The sequence below is a fragment of the Lagopus muta genome, chromosome 11 (assembly GCF_023343835.1).
Source record: "Lagopus muta isolate bLagMut1 chromosome 11, bLagMut1 primary, whole genome shotgun sequence".
In the NCBI taxonomy this organism is placed as follows: domain Eukaryota; kingdom Metazoa; phylum Chordata; class Aves; order Galliformes; family Phasianidae; genus Lagopus; species Lagopus muta.
This window is the reverse complement of record NC_064443.1, coordinates 13,199,539-13,214,759: the sequence shown is the minus strand read 5'-3', so window position 1 is coordinate 13,214,759 and position 15,221 is coordinate 13,199,539. Positions and strand designations below refer to the sequence as shown.

The following is a 15,221-nucleotide window of genomic DNA, read 5'->3' as shown; positions in this document are numbered from 1 at the left end:
CTTTTCCTGTAGCACAGAGTAGGCTCACAGTTCAATTCTGCGAGAGGGCAGTGTTTCCAATTTTATCTCCAATTTGCAGCTTTTAACACAGTTTTGCTGCACAGGGAGACTTGCAGTGCTCATTGAACCAACACCGTGCTAAAGGCAAGTTAACTCCTCATTAGGAGGACATCTATAGGTAAGAGACAACAAAGGCAGTGGATTCTAAAAGCAATCATATCTCAGGACCATGCTGGGTAACTTAGGACTGTAGCTGCATCTCTGCATTTCCATCATCACACCCAATCCCAATGAAACTGCTACGCATCACTTCTAGCTACCTGCTTTTAGCCTCATTATAAGAAGCTGCTGGTGACACACAGTGAACTGTCTCAGGCCTTGCTGTGTTTGTGAAGAGGTTTTTGGGGACAGCGCCAAAGTTGAATCCCTGGAGAGAGTGGCAGCAGCAGGGTGAAAAAAGCAATCATGTTTGAGCATTGTTGCTTCAGCAGTAGTTCTCAACATCTGAAACAGCTGTGTTTTTTTTCTTTCTCTAGAGGTGGCTTGCAACTTTCGTAATGCCTATGCAGTAACACAGACTGATTAGGTAATTTATCTTACACCAGCTCTAATTTACTTGAGAGAATTGCTTCCCAAGATTGAGACTTGAAACAGAAGACTCTATGGAGTAAACGCAGCCGTGAACTGTGCTTGCAGTGGGTAGGCTGTTGAATGCAGTAGAGTATTTTTCCAGCAGCCTTATAACAGTCTTATAGAATGAACGTGACCTTGTTTTCTTTTTTAGCGTACATTTTACAAACTGCTTCTTATTTTGTTATGAATTGCAACTGAGAAGATGCTTTGCATGTCAGCCTCAAGTTCTCTGGCTGCAGATGCTGCTTTGCTGTCGTACACCTCATACAGTCTTGCTGTGAGATGATCAAAGCCTGAGCACATTCAGGGAATGGGCAGACATATGTGAGGGTGTGGGGCATAGACCAGGAGCCCAAGAGAGCTGGGGCACAGGCAGCAATTCAAAGCAGAGAGCATGTTCTGGAGAACATCACATTTTCCTCACAGTGTCGCGTTGGTTCTCATGGTCTTGTTAATAGCAGGCAGCATGAGAGGATCTTCCAGTGAAGTCACCAGGATCCACAGGCAGAGAACTGCTAGCATCAGGGTTATCTCGGAAGGAGGCACTGGCCCTGGCGAGTAGTGAAGAGGGTGTTCTACCCTTTCTGCAGTTGGGTCCAAGCAGTCCTGCCCACATATTGCTGTTTCGCCTCCCTGGGCTCCTCTCACAGCTTGGGCTCAGTAGTGTTTTTTCAGCTGACACATCTGAGAGATTGGGGAAAAACAAAGTCCTGAAATGTCTGCATGCTTTGACTCGTTAGTAAATTGCTGTCGGTCGCAAAGTTCAGCAGGGAACTGACCTGTTGTTTCTGAAATTGGGAGTTAATACATAACGAGGAAGCCATTTGCAGACAGGAAACAAATGAAGTGCAAGTGCATGCAAGAAACAGCAAAGTTGGATAAGGACCAAGTAGTAATTCTATGGGAAGCTAATGATAATGGTTCTGCATTACACAGGGGGAAGCTGTAATTTGTCATCTGGTTGGTGGGCGTTCCCCCCTCTCTGCAGATGCTCCCGAGGGATTCTCCCTGTGCTGATTGTCACCACGATTCATTCTGTTGTTTTTGTTTTTGAATCCAAGGAGCGCAAGTTTCCCAAGTTTGTGTCCAAAGAAATGGAAAACATGTACATCGAGGAGCTGAAGTCCTCCGTCAATCTCCTGATGGCCAACTTAGAGAGCATGCCTGTGTCTAAAGGAGGCTCCGAGTTCAAGCTACAGAAGCTGAAGCGTAGTCACAACACCTCGATAATTGACATGGGAGAAGAAAATGAGAACCAGCTGTCCAAGTCAGACGTTGTGTTGTCGTTCTCCCTGGAGGTGAGCTTCACACTGTGTTCCAGCAGGCAGTCTGCAAAAGTGGTGGAACAGAAATTTCAGCAGCCAACTTCTGCAGAGTTCAAGCTTAACAGTTAGGTGGAGAGAGATCAGTAGGAGTCACTTTCTGATCTCCATGAGGAACCTCTCTGAGTTACCAGAAGCTTTGCCTGTAGTCAGATACTGTCCTTTCTGGCTTCTGATTATCCTGCTGGAAAAAATTGTAAAAGATAAACCTGCTGTAAAAGAACTTCCTGCTGATGCCTATCTACTGGCTCAGAAATCTGCCTGTTTGTCTGACTTCATAAAGCTTGTTTCTGACTGCACAGCAGTAGCTCCAACCAAAGCCCCTCTCCCTGTATTTTTTCTAAAACCACTGCAATAAATGCAAGGATTGATTGGGCCTCTATGTTTTGCAGTACCCCTGAGATGTGCACAGTATCCTGGCTACTGCAGTTTGTTTTCTGCAGCACTAAGGGAACAAAACCAGAACCTGAGGCTGACAACTCTGCCTGTATAATGCTACAGGGGTTCCTCATTGGCAGTTCTAGTTCTCAGTGTACTGAAACACACTGTAAATGTCAGTGTTTAATTATTGCCAGTTAGGGGTGCCACTTTATTTCTCTGCAAGCTTTGCTTCCTCTTTGGAAAATCATTAAAAATTGCTGAGGTTTGAATGCACCCAACAGATTGTGTGGAAATACTGTGGTTTGCTGGCTTGCCATTTGCTCTGTGTTGAGCTCTGAGTTTCTGCTGTGGGTTGAGCTGTAGGTCTGTACAGCCCAGCGGGTGGCAGAGTGCTGCAGGGACACACGGTTTCCTCTGAAATAGGCTGTCTCTGTCCTGAAAGAAGTGCTTCTGTAGTGCTGTTTTCAGCTGAGTTAATTGTTCTGTGCAAACATATCTGTGCTCTAGGCGAGGCATTTACTCCATGGAATTATCAGCATCTCAGAGCACCGGTGCAGAGATGTTGATTGTCAATGGTTTTGTGTTACGTTGTCAAAACAAGCACCAGGATGGGGTCAAAAATGTAGGATGCAGAAAAATAAGAAAATCCTGGTTTTGTGTAGTTTCCTATTTCTCTCCCTGCGGAGTCTCTTGCTCAATACACTGTGCCAGTGCAAAATGTACAGTGCTGGTTGTCAAGTCTCAGAGTTTAACTCGTTAGAGGGCTGAAACCATCTTTATAATATTCAGTTCAGTCTTTCTTAAAATAGGGCTGTGAACCCAGAGACAATGCCTTCAGTGGCAGCATCAAATAAAGCCTGACTTCTGAGTGCTACTGTACAGAGGAGCAGAGAACTATCACAAAGCCTTGGACCTCTCTGTTGGAAAAGGCTGTGTAACGTGTATAGCTGTGAAAAGACTCATCCTTACAGTGGGATGTCAAAAATGCTTTGCTCCAGCTGAACCCTTCCAGTGGGAAGCAGCAGCTGAGCGAAGCAGTGACTTCGAGAGGTGGCAGATCTGTTTGCTGCTCTGCACACTGAACTCTTGCTCATCAGAAAGGAGCCAAGGAGGCCTGCCAATCTCCTTGCAGGTCTCCCTGGTGCCCCTACTTGCCCAGCAGCACAAGGGAGAACCCGAACTCTGCCTGACCCATGGGATCAGCAGCCAGTGAGGTCTGAGGAAAGATTCTCCTCTCACACTGCCTTCCTTTGCCCGCAGGTCGTCATCATGGAGGTTCAGGGTCTGAAGTCATTGGCCCCCAACCGCATCGTGTACTGCACCATGGAAGTGGAAGGTGGTGAGAAACTGCAGACTGACCAGGCTGAAGCATCAAAGCCAACGTGAGTCTTGCTTTTCATGTCACTTACGCAGAGCATCGCTCTGCGACTAAGAATGGCACATAAGCCCTGCCTGACTGAGGGAAAAAAAAGTGTTAATAACAGGCTTATGTCTCCCTGTAGCATGTAACTTTGTGCCTGTACGTAAGTGCTTTGCTAAGTAGGGATGGAGTTAAGCAGGCACTTAGATAAGTGCTTGTCTGAGTGTCCATCTGAACTGTTGCCATCAGGTGTAGGTACATAATCTCATCCTTACTGGCTTACTGGGTTTTGGTGGCCCTGTGAGGAAGGGAAGCAGCAGCCACAGCTGGAGGTGGAACAGAAGAGTAGGGGAAGGCTTCAACTCGCTTGGTTAAAGTTGTGTCTGAGGCCATGGTGCCGAGGTTAAGTTCAAGGGCAGAGCTTTTTTCTGTCCTCTTTGACCCAAACCCTCCAACTTCCACCTCAGCCCTGTACTTTGCTTTTCCTGTTTCCTCCAGATTTTGTATTAGTCTGCAAGTAGTAATTAATCATTGTTAATTTGGAAGAAGAAAATGACGAATGGTTTATTTCCTTTCTGATCTGTTATATTCGTGACTTGAAACTCAGTTCATGTGGCTTTGAGACTGTTTTCCTCTTGTTTACCACAGAGATTTCACTCTTTAACGACATTTTGAGTGCACATCCTCATATAATTTCTTAGTTCAAATAAAGCTCTTCCAGAGATGCTAGGTGGTGCAGGAGGGGCTGCCGTTGGGATGTTCTCTCTCTGATCCCATACCCTATTTCCTATGATGGACCAATCCCCAGTGACATTTCACCAGGAGCTTTCAAAGCTCATGGAAGGAAGGAAGCTTGGAGCCAACTGAAACCGTGCAGTTGCATCACATGCAAATGCACGAGCAGTGCAGGCAGATGGTTCAAGGGAGGTGCTCTCATGGAGGTGTCAGATAACATCTTCCATCAGCTGCCATCCTGCCGCAGAGGCACAGAAAATGCTGATGCTTTGGACCCTGCGCTGTACCGGAAGAATAGGGATCTGCAGTAAGTGATTTAAACACAATATTCCCAATCAGGGGAAGTACTGCAGCCTAGCTTACTTTTCAAAATGCATTAAAATCTGCTTCAGAGAAGGAAGGAGTGCTGTATGTGGAAGAAAATCTCCATACGAACCTGCATTTGTCACTATTTTAGGTTTTCTTGTTGCTTCCTTCTATTTGGAGGAAATTACTGTTCCCCATATTAAATAGCAGACTTGCTGGTTTACATGTACTTTCTTATCTCAGTCTTTTCATTCCACTGTTGCTCTAAGAATCTGTCCTTCCTTATACAAGCCTGCTTGCTGTCAGCATTTATACAAGTGTTGTTTTGGAAATAAGGGATGCAGGAGTGAGCTCTTTAATTGAATGGGTCTTTTTATTGTAATGAAATGTACAGTGTCTGGGCAGAAAGCCATCAGCCCTCAGGAACATGCAGCCAACACTGAATGCTATGGCCTGGTACAGGTTATGTAAGTCCATCACCCTCATCTCTGTGCTGACTTCCTACAGAGGTGCAAGTCAGGTTTGAAGTATTATGCGTTGCTCCATCACTTGGGCAAATATATATGAAAAAGCCCAAGCGCTTGGCAGTTCCATTTGTTGAGGGTCCTGGGATTTACATCCAAAGCCAAAAGACACCCAAGCCAAGACTCTACAGTAACATTCCACAGAAACCTGAGACCATCACAGAAAACGTTGCCTTTTTCCTCCTGTGTGTTAGAAGTACACTGTTCACCTTGCTTCCTCATGCAGGGGACACAGAAGCTGAGTGAAAGCAGTTTACTGTACTTACCTTCTCCTCTTTAGACAAGAAGAAAAGAGAGAATGAACCAGATGTGGCGTGTTTGTCATTTTGCTTAATACATGACTTGAATGCCCTCAGGTGTTCCGGTGATGCACACAATCATAGGAACTGCTCAGAAAAGTCCTTGGCGTGTTTTGTCTGCTGTGTTGCAGACAAAAGATCTGTGCTGAGCCAAAATAGACTTCTGAAATGTCCCTTGGATGCCAGCATCACTTTCACTGAGGTCATTCACACCACATTTGCTCATGTACGTTTTGTCATAAGAAAAACACTCATTGGTGAAGAAACTAGATCAGGCAGGGCATGCTGAGCTACCCCATGGAGCCCCATCATGTTCCCCAGACCTGAAGTTTTTGTGTGTTTTTGCATTGGGTGCTGCATGACCTGGGTGTGTGGGGTAAGTTTGGGGGATATTGAGCATCACTGCTACAAAAGTGTGAGTATTGAAGCAGGGGAGTTTACCCCTGCACATCCCAAGTCATCTGTATCTCAGAGGCTCAAAAAATAGGAATGCAGCTTAAGTATCTGTGGGCAGATTAACACTGAAAAGAGTTCTGAAAAGAGGCGCTATTCTCTCAGATTAAATTGTGATTCTTTCAACTGTGAGCCGTTTTTGAGAATCAGATGTTCATCTTAGTGACTCTGGAGCCTGAATCCTGTTAGAGGAGCCTGGAAGAGGCAGGGTGAGCAGTGGGGTGTACCAAACAGTCAGCTTGGTTGTGTACAAGGGATTTGCCTCTCAGGATGGCAGTAAATACTTGTCCTTTTTTCTTCTTAGGCTCCATGTTGGATTCCTGACACTTGAAGCACAATCCCCTCACGTAAGGATTATCTGTCTCAGCATGAGTACTGAGGATGGCACAGTTCTAGAGAAAGGCAGACCTGAAATAGCAAGGGTTATTTCAGATCAGACTTGCAGTGTATTATTAGTAGTGCTTTTAATAAGTTGTGTAAGAAAAAGCTTTTGTGTTGTGCCCTAACCCACAAATGCCTCTACGTAATATCCCAAATCCCAGTCCAGGCAGGATTTTATTGCTTTTTGCACTGGAACAATATTCTTGCAGGCCCTAGAGGGTTTTATTTCCCTGCCAGTTGTCTTGCTATCTGCTCTCTGCAAAACTCAGAGGGTGAGGTGGCTGCTGCACATCTCCAGCAATGCCCTGCCAGGAGCTGCTTTCCTGATGTGGTTGTTTGCATGGCTGGAGAACAAGGTGGCCAGTGAGTCTGGGAACAGCACAAAAGGTCCAGTGACAGCACCTCTGTCCTACAGTCTGCAAAAAGGCTGTGGGATATATTGGAATGTTGACCTATGCCTGTAGCAGTGCTCATGGGCTGTACCAGTGATTCACCTCTTCATAACACCACAATTCTTGTATGTGAGCAGAACAAAAGAAATGAAGGAGACCTAAACAACAAGGTCCTTCGTGCCTTGTAAATAAATGCTGTATATCCACCTGGACATACTTTAGTGTGGAAATGAGTCTCATTCTCCCCTTGTATACAGTAGTGAAAATCACTTGTACCTGCACTGAGTTCAAATGAGCTATCTGGGTTAAAAGCAGTAAGCACCTGGTTAGGGGAGAATGTGCATGGGGTAGTACTGGAGTGAAGACACTGGACTCTCACCTCAGACCACGTCAGGTCTTATGTTGCTCATTACAGTCAAGGGCTTGAGCCTTGTCTCCCTCCAGAAGCTCACTCTCATTTGAGCAATGTCTTTTGTAAACTTTTAAACTTCTCTGTCTCTGCCCCCTTCCATTCCCTTAGATGTTGTGCCAGGAGACAGATGCCCTGCTTGATCCTTGTCATTGCTCCCAATGCTGCTTCCTGATTGACTTTCAGGGTGCTCACATGGGTGTGTTGTTTAGCTCTGCCCTGACAGGCTGCCCATGCTTGGGTTCTTGCACCAAACCCTCTCTGCAAGCTTCTTACCTGATGAGTGTCTTAGCTTTGAATCGGTGTGCAGCATGCTGCTGTGAGCCCAACAGGAGCTGCACCACATCCTCCCACAGTGCCCTGTGAGGGTCTCCTTCTGGGAGGTGGGCAGCAAATTGCAAAATCCTGCAGGAGGGGCAGCTGCAGGGCAGGGGTGTCCTCTCTCTTTGCAGCAGGGGAAAGTCTGCTCTTATCATTTGGGAAAACCCTGCCTCAGACACCGCAGTTTGAAGTGATGCTCAGTGGCTTTGCATGGAGTAGGAGCGTGCTAAGAGCATTTTGTTGCACTCAGTGTTTTGTTGGCACAGCTAGCTGGGAGATGCTGCGAGCGTTCCCCAGGGTAGAACAGCAAAGGTCCTTTGGAGATGAGCTCACATTTATGAATTACAAATAAATACTGCATACTGTACTGTAGTACAAATTTAACTCCATTAAACTTATAAAGGGGTTTATACTAACATGAGCAGAAGCAGAATAGCCCCTAGTTCCCATTGTGTATCCCCAGCACAGCTGGTGGGTACAGTGTGTGCCTGTGGTACCTTTCTGACGGGTGCAGTTCATGATAAAAAGCAAATAGAAAATTTTAGGAGGCTTTTCTTTTTTTTTTCTCCCCCTCTTCGGATTTGCTTCAGCATAACGATAAGCTGCCGTAATTACCCAGACTGATTGGCTTCCGTTTCCTCTTGCATGGTTTTGATTCACAGCTGTGCAGATGTTTAGAGCTCTTTTTCCTCAGAAAACCTACAGGAGCCTTGTGATTGTATAAGAGCAGGTGATGGAGCCCTGGGTACAGCTAAAGTGAGACGCCAACACCTCTGGGATACCAAGCTGACCCCATGGGTGAGGCTCTGAGCAGTGTTGGTCTTGGCCATTTTTTTGCTGTCGTTTATTTTGGGGTAGCAAAGGAAAGTCATTCACACACCAGGCATTGTGCCCATAGAACGTCTCTCTTCTGTGACTGTTACCTGCAAAGTGAACTCGTATGTGGACCTACTGCTCAGCAGTACTATTGATAACTGTTACACTAGAAGCTGTGTTGACGAGTAATGAAATCTTGTTTCAGTAGACTTGGCTCTTGTAGTTGTTCCTGTAGACTTGCCTGTGATATCAAGTAAATGCAAGCTCTGGCTGTGTTTTTTCTGACCTTTGGAGTGCATGTGGCATTGCTCTTGCATGGATTTTTTGATGTCTAGTAAGGGCTGAGCTCATGCACCTTTCTTTCACTCTGTTTTCTAGCCAGCTGTCTAAATTCTTGAGTGTTCCTATGCATTTGGGAATTATGTATTCCTGTGATAGCGCATACATTCAAATTTAAGTAGTCCAGAAGGTGTGATGATGCCCAAGGCAATTTTCATCTACACCCGTCTGCTGCATCACTCCCATGCATGCAACCAATGTTAAGATGGGCTAGCTAAGACCAAAAGGACATGGAAATGAGCCTAGGATGCAGTGTGCTAAAATATTTGCTAAATTAAGAAGAGAGCTGAATAACAAAAGTCCTGGGCTACATTCAGTCTTCTTATTTAATAACCATGATTGGTGTTTAAAAAAAAACAAGCCATGCCTTCATCCAAGTTCTGCACGTCACCTGCCGAGTGCAAGGCAGGGGATCAGACATGAAAAGTGCCAAGTTGTTGGTTTATTTATCAAGTGCTGTGTACAAGTAGAGCACGTTATTATTTAATGAAGGGTACAGCATTGTAGGAAGATACAGAGCATGGTTTAAAGAACAGCTTTAAAGAAGTGCTACTCTGCTCACTCCTGCCTGGACAGAGCTCTGGATGAAGGAATGGTTTAATGGAATGGCCAGCCTTGACTGTCATTTGTCAACATATTGGCTGTCTTTTATGAAGATGAAGGTGGAGACCTGTTTCCTTTGTGAACATGCTGAGGTCTCTTAGTGAGCAGCAGCCCTGTGTCAGCAGCACAAAGGGAGCTGTGTACTGTTGGCACTGCATGGGCAAAGACCTTGTACAGTTTTTAGCTTAGTTTACATCCAGGAGCTAGTTTGCTGCTTTCCTCTTCTTAACTTTATAAGGGAGAGTCTCGGCTATATGCCAGTAATCTGTGTTTTCAGAGAGAGGGCTTCTCTTTCCTTTTCCATACCTGAGTTTTCCTTAGTTTGGATTCCTTTCAGGGTGGTAGCATTTAATAGAAATGATTAACCATATCTGAGTTAAATAGTTGTTTGTATGAAACATGTGGCTTTGTGGCTGGCTCACTGGGACATCTTTGCACTGATTCAGCAGCAGAAGTCTTTGCTCAGCTCCTGCATAGCATAGCAGTGAGAACATGCATGGTATTGAAGTGAGTTTATGCCAGAAGTGCTAACAACAACAGGTAGTAAATGCATGCAGACTGATTTCATGAATGAATCTTTGATTCCTTCTGTATCCATAGCAGGCACACTGATAAAGTATTGTCAAGCACACAGGGTAGGCAGCCCTTGTAAAAGCAATTATTCTTTCAGTTCAGACCTCCCAATAAAAGGTAGCTGGGCTTACATTTCTATGCCCTCCTGCTGAGCTGTTTGCCTCTAATTGTAAAATCATAGTATTAAGCAGGAGCACAGGGCATTTTAAAAGCAGTCATCATTTAAATCACACCAAGTAATCAGGGTGCTTATTTCTCCCATAGAGACTCTGAAGGTTGTGGCCTTGCCATAAATTCTCCTCCAAACCAGACCCACTTCTGCAGTAAAAAGGAGAGCCTGGGTGTGTGCTCCTGTGTGCACTGGGTGCCGCCGTGCTGGGTACAGGCATGTCAGAGGGACATCACTGGGGCAGGAATGCCATCTCGTGGCCGTGAATAGCTATTATGTGATGTAATCCATCTCACATCCCTTCTTTCAGCAGCTGCCTTGTGTGCTGGTTGCAGGGTGCTCAGCAGGATGGTGTCCATGTGACATTGAGATGGTGTCTCAGAGCGGTGGGAAAACATGAAAACATGATGGCTGGAGGTTTGGAGAAATCCCTGGCTGTGGTAGGAGCTGATCCATCCTTGTCTGCTCACCTTTTCCATAACACATTTAGTGCTATCTCCAGTGGTGTTTTTGGGTAAATAAGCACACTTTCCATAAGCAGAAGAATTTTTAATGATAATGTGTATTTTTTTTGGCATTTGAGTAATGCACCCTCTGTGGGAAGGAGTTAGGATGTCCCAGGAAAGCAAGGAATCTCAGAAAGCCATTGAGTTGCCCATCAGGGCAGGTGTCAGTGCCCTGTGCACAGCAGGAAGGCAACCACAGCCTGTGTGCCTTACTAGGGTAGTGACTTCTCTGCCACCTGCACACTGCCTATGTCAAAGTCAGCAGGTCTTACCTTCTAGGAAAGCTTTGAGGGTGCCTGATGGGGCTGAAAGGCCATTCTACCAACAACAGAGAGACGAGGAAACAAATGTGAGCAAAAATAGGACACGTTGTCCTTCTGTGTGTGATCACCTTGGTTATCACTTCTGACACCAAGCAGCCATCCTCTTAGAGCAGGAGGAATCTCAGAGGAGACTGAGCAGGTCTTGGGAGCCAGACTGTGTGATGGATACAAACCATCCATAATCCATTTCTGTAGGTGGAGTAGAAAGACACCTGTCTTCATGCCCAAATTTGATTTTCTAGAGAGGACACTTTTGAATGGATGAAACCAGCGTGTTCTCTGCATCTAACTGTAGCCATTGGGGTTTTCATTTCAAACCTTTCTGTGCACCTGCATCACTGGATGGATGGGGGCACTTGGAGGACAGGCTTCCTTTCGTCTTTTTTCAGCCTCTCGGTTGGGGTGAAGCAAGTTAAGGCCTAACTCCAGTGCATCTTAACTGATGCACTGATGTAACTATCTTAACTCCATTTACAATAGCAGGAGCCCAGGACAGGTAACGTGGGCACGTCTGCATGGCAGACGCCAGGAAGCAGGTATATCCCTTTTTTTGCACAGAGGGTGGTGATGCACTGGAACAGGCTGCCCAAGGAGGCTGTGGATGCCCCATCCCTGGAGGCATTCAAGGCCAGGCTGGATGTGGCTCTGGGCAGCCTGGTCTGCTGGTTGGCGACCTGCACACAGCAGGGGGGTTGAAACTGGATGATCATTGTGGTCCTTTTCAACCCAGGCCATTCTATGATTCTATGATATTATTCTCAGATCTCTCTACAAGTGATGTATCACCAGCTGACCTAAAGGTAGGTCTGTAGTCTTACTACAAAACATGACAAATCATTTTGTAGCTATCCCAGCCCAGCATCTCAGCCTGGCTTTGCTTTGTGGGCTTCTCCTACAGAAGTGGGACCCCACATGGATCAGTGCCTACTGAGACAAATCTGTGAGTCACAACAACATGTGACTTAGCCATGTGTTTTCCTAGACTCAAAACCCCTCAGTTTTTCTTTTCCCTTAGTTTGTTTTTTCTTTTTGAAATCCCAAAGACACAAACCGAAAACCTTAGCTATTAAATATAAAATACTAGCTATTGCCATTACCCACGAGAGCAGCAAAAAATATATCTGTTTTCCTGGAGGCATTGCCATGCCCTAGTTCTTTTTATGACTTCTTTGTGGGCCAGCTGCTGAAGGTATGGGTGCCTCCTATGCCATGCATTGCAGACCCATCTCCTGCTCTGTTGTTGCCTTGCTGACACTTCTCAGAGGCCACTGGTGCAGGGATCTGCACGTGGGCTGTGCTGGCAGCTGTGCATCATTCCTAGAAATTCGCAGAGACTCATTTCTGAAAATGAAATTAACGTTTTCAGCCCGGCGGAATGAATGCTGTCCCTGCGCCAGGTTGTCCTGCTGAGCGGAGTAAATCTGTGCTTACTCTGCAGTACAGAGCTGCTGCTTCACAGGGAAGTGAGGAGGCAGCTCGGGAAGCTCACCAGGGACTATTACCTTAGTCATCAGCTTCTGCCTACTGTTCTCAAATAGCTGGTGTATGGGAAGAATTAGAAAATATAATAAAAAGCTTTGCAGCAGGCTTCTTCACGTATAGTAACAGTTAAACACTGTTACACTTAATTTATTCCTTGTTGCTATCTCAAGAAATTGGTAAAAGTGAACGACACCTCAACACCGCAGTTAGGGAAGCGAGTGTTGCTTATTCCATTGGCTGCAGGAAGGCAGGTTTTGCTCTGTGCCTTTTCTGATGCTGCTTGAGCTTCAGGCATCTGTGATGTGTGCCCCAAGAACTAAAGCTGCTCCCTGGTTAGGTCTCTTCTGGGAGGTGGAGAGCAGGCTAAAGAAGGAAACCATCATTTCTTAGGCAGGAGTTTGGGAGAATGTAAATGAAGACAGACTGTAGCAGTGCAGCCACCTTCCTGCACCAAGCAGCCATACCAGTTTTGCCCTGGACAGGACCACATACACGTGGTGTCCCCCACGGTGAGGTGGCATGTCCCAGGCTCATGCTGTGTCTGTTGGCTGTAAGGTACATCTGCAGTGAACACACGCAGGGAAGAGTGTAGCTTTCCTCTAATATTTTTTACTTTTCTTTTCTGTTTGTTCCCCATTTGTTTCATGCAAGCTGCTGGGCAAACTTTCAATAAATGTACCTGGAGAGAGAGAAAAGGTGTCCTCTGGCAGTTCTGAAGCCCGTGAAAATTGATCATAGATCACTTTTAAATGTCAACCCCATCTAAAGCAAGTCCCTCTCCAGCTGCTCCCACATTAGCCTGCTGACAGGCCGAGCTGGTTAGCAGGACTGATCCATGGCCCAGTGATGTAATTCAGTTGCACTTGTTCATTATTTACAGAAATCACGGGTGTTGATGCTGTAGCTGGGTGAAGTTACAGGACCGTGGATGGAAGAGGGCTCTCACCTTTGTAAAATTAGTCAGGGGCTGTGTGGGCTTGCTAGAGACAACAGGATATGAATGATAGGATTTAATTAATTCCCCTGGGTATTAATATGTAAGTTCAGCTTGTAAGGTCATTGGTATGAAATTTTCCCTTAGAGGCACATAGGCACTGGAGGTGAATAGGAACGATGAAATCAATGTCTCTCGAGGACAATGGAGAAAATTCTTAACTCAAGTAAGTGGGCTGCTGTGAAGAGAAACAAGCAGACTCAGAGATCTGCTGCCTGGTCTACTATTCAACGCAGTAAGGACAAGACCCCAGAAGCCTTATCCTTTTATCCCAAATAGTTTCTCCTACATACTGAGCAGTGTGCAATTAGCAGCATCGTGGTCTTTGAGTGATTTTGTCTTTAGGGCTTCAGAGCAGTACCTTCCCTTCTGGATATACATTATTTGTTTCATTCACAAAAATACTCTTGATCTTCTAGGCAGGCTTGTTAATAATGTTGATAGTACCTTTAGGGAAATATTTTCCTAAAGCTTCCACATAGCCTACAGTGATGATCTGCTTATTTTGCTTGTAAAAAGTAAAGCAAATTAAGCTCTAAGAAGGTAAAACAGGTTGTCAGGTTAGCAGCTGGGGCAGATCTCACCCTCTGATTTTTTGCAGCCATGAGAGTTTAGCTGCTGATACCAAATTTGATGCCTAACTGGAACCCCTGGAGACGCAAGTAGGTCCAAATGATATCACTGGAATACCGCAGATGGCACAAATAGGATTATAACTGTAGCACAGTCCTTATGCATGGCATAAATTCCTGGCTAACTTCAGGTTTTGGGATACATTAGGCAGTAAAACATGCTGGGCTGAAGGATTCAGATGGGATTCAGGCAATTAATATGGTCCTACCTGAGAAGGCATTGTCAGGATTTTGATGCTTGCATACTTTTTGTGTACTGCTTGTATCCTTTGGCTTTGCTGATGTACTATTGCTTTCAAATGTAAGCGTAGATTCTGACGTGAGGAAGAGATGGTGGCTATTTCTTGATAGAATTTGCCCAGAATGGGTCCAAAGGCACTTTCCTAACAAATCAATTTCTGCAGTAATAACTTGCTTAAGAATAACATGTGAAAATGGAAGCACTACATCATTATTCCCTCAAAAGTATCCTAATGCTTAACTATTGTCCAGACCTAATTTTGTGTACAATAACTTAATACACAGCACAGATAAACTGCTTACTTAGATTGAATACAAATTGTATTTCAATGATATGAATTATGGCCTTATGCTGAGCGTCACTATGGCAACTAATGACATCACTGCAGGCTTCAGCCTGCACAAAACCCAACTTCTGAGGGTCTCTGTTTGCTGGCATGGATCTTTTCATGGCAATTGGGGTATAAATATGTAAACGCCGCAGTGCTGTCAAGGGTTGCTATGTGTATTTACTGTCATTGGAAAGATTTATTCCCTTTGTGGTTAATGTTGTTCTCGTGAAGGAAACCTAATGAAAATTACTGTTTGTATTTGGTTAGTAACATTTGTTGATAGCATATGGTCTGGGAGTGCTTCAGCAAATAAGAGCTTTTTAATAGTAAACAGAGATATGAGTTCTATAAAGCAGCTGCTGTCAAAATAACACAGCGTAAGGTTGGATATTTTATTACTTTCTCCTCTTATCCAAATGAAGATTATCTTCCCAATTTTTCCTTGCTAGTGACAATGCGGTTCTTTTCAAGGGAGAAATCATGATCTACAATTAGAAAATCAGGCTGTTTCTTGGTTCTCGTGTTTCAAACATACATTAGGAAGCTGATGCATTACATATGAATGAGATGTGGTATTGGCATCTGACTGGAACTGCAGTGCTGTAGGTAATTTCTGCCAAAGACATGCTCCGTGGCACTTTGATGCATCCTCCTATAAGATGAAACATAGAACAGGACAATGAAGAAGAAAACATC

At 45.0% G+C, this 15,221-nt stretch overlaps 1 protein-coding gene across 7 annotated transcripts in view; it reads left to right on the top strand.

Moving 5' to 3' along the window:
• The window catches only part of CADPS (calcium dependent secretion activator), a 174,115-nt gene that overhangs the window by 56,976 nt on the left and 101,918 nt on the right, over nucleotides 1-15,221 (top strand). For all 7 annotated transcript variants that reach the window (XM_048957060.1, XM_048957057.1, XM_048957056.1 and 4 more), the window contains exons 5-6: nucleotides 1,695-1,931; nucleotides 3,597-3,718. In XM_048957060.1, the coding sequence (XP_048813017.1) occupies nucleotides 1,695-1,931; nucleotides 3,597-3,718 (359 nt within the window). The remainder of the gene's footprint in view (nucleotides 1-1,694; nucleotides 1,932-3,596; nucleotides 3,719-15,221) is intronic.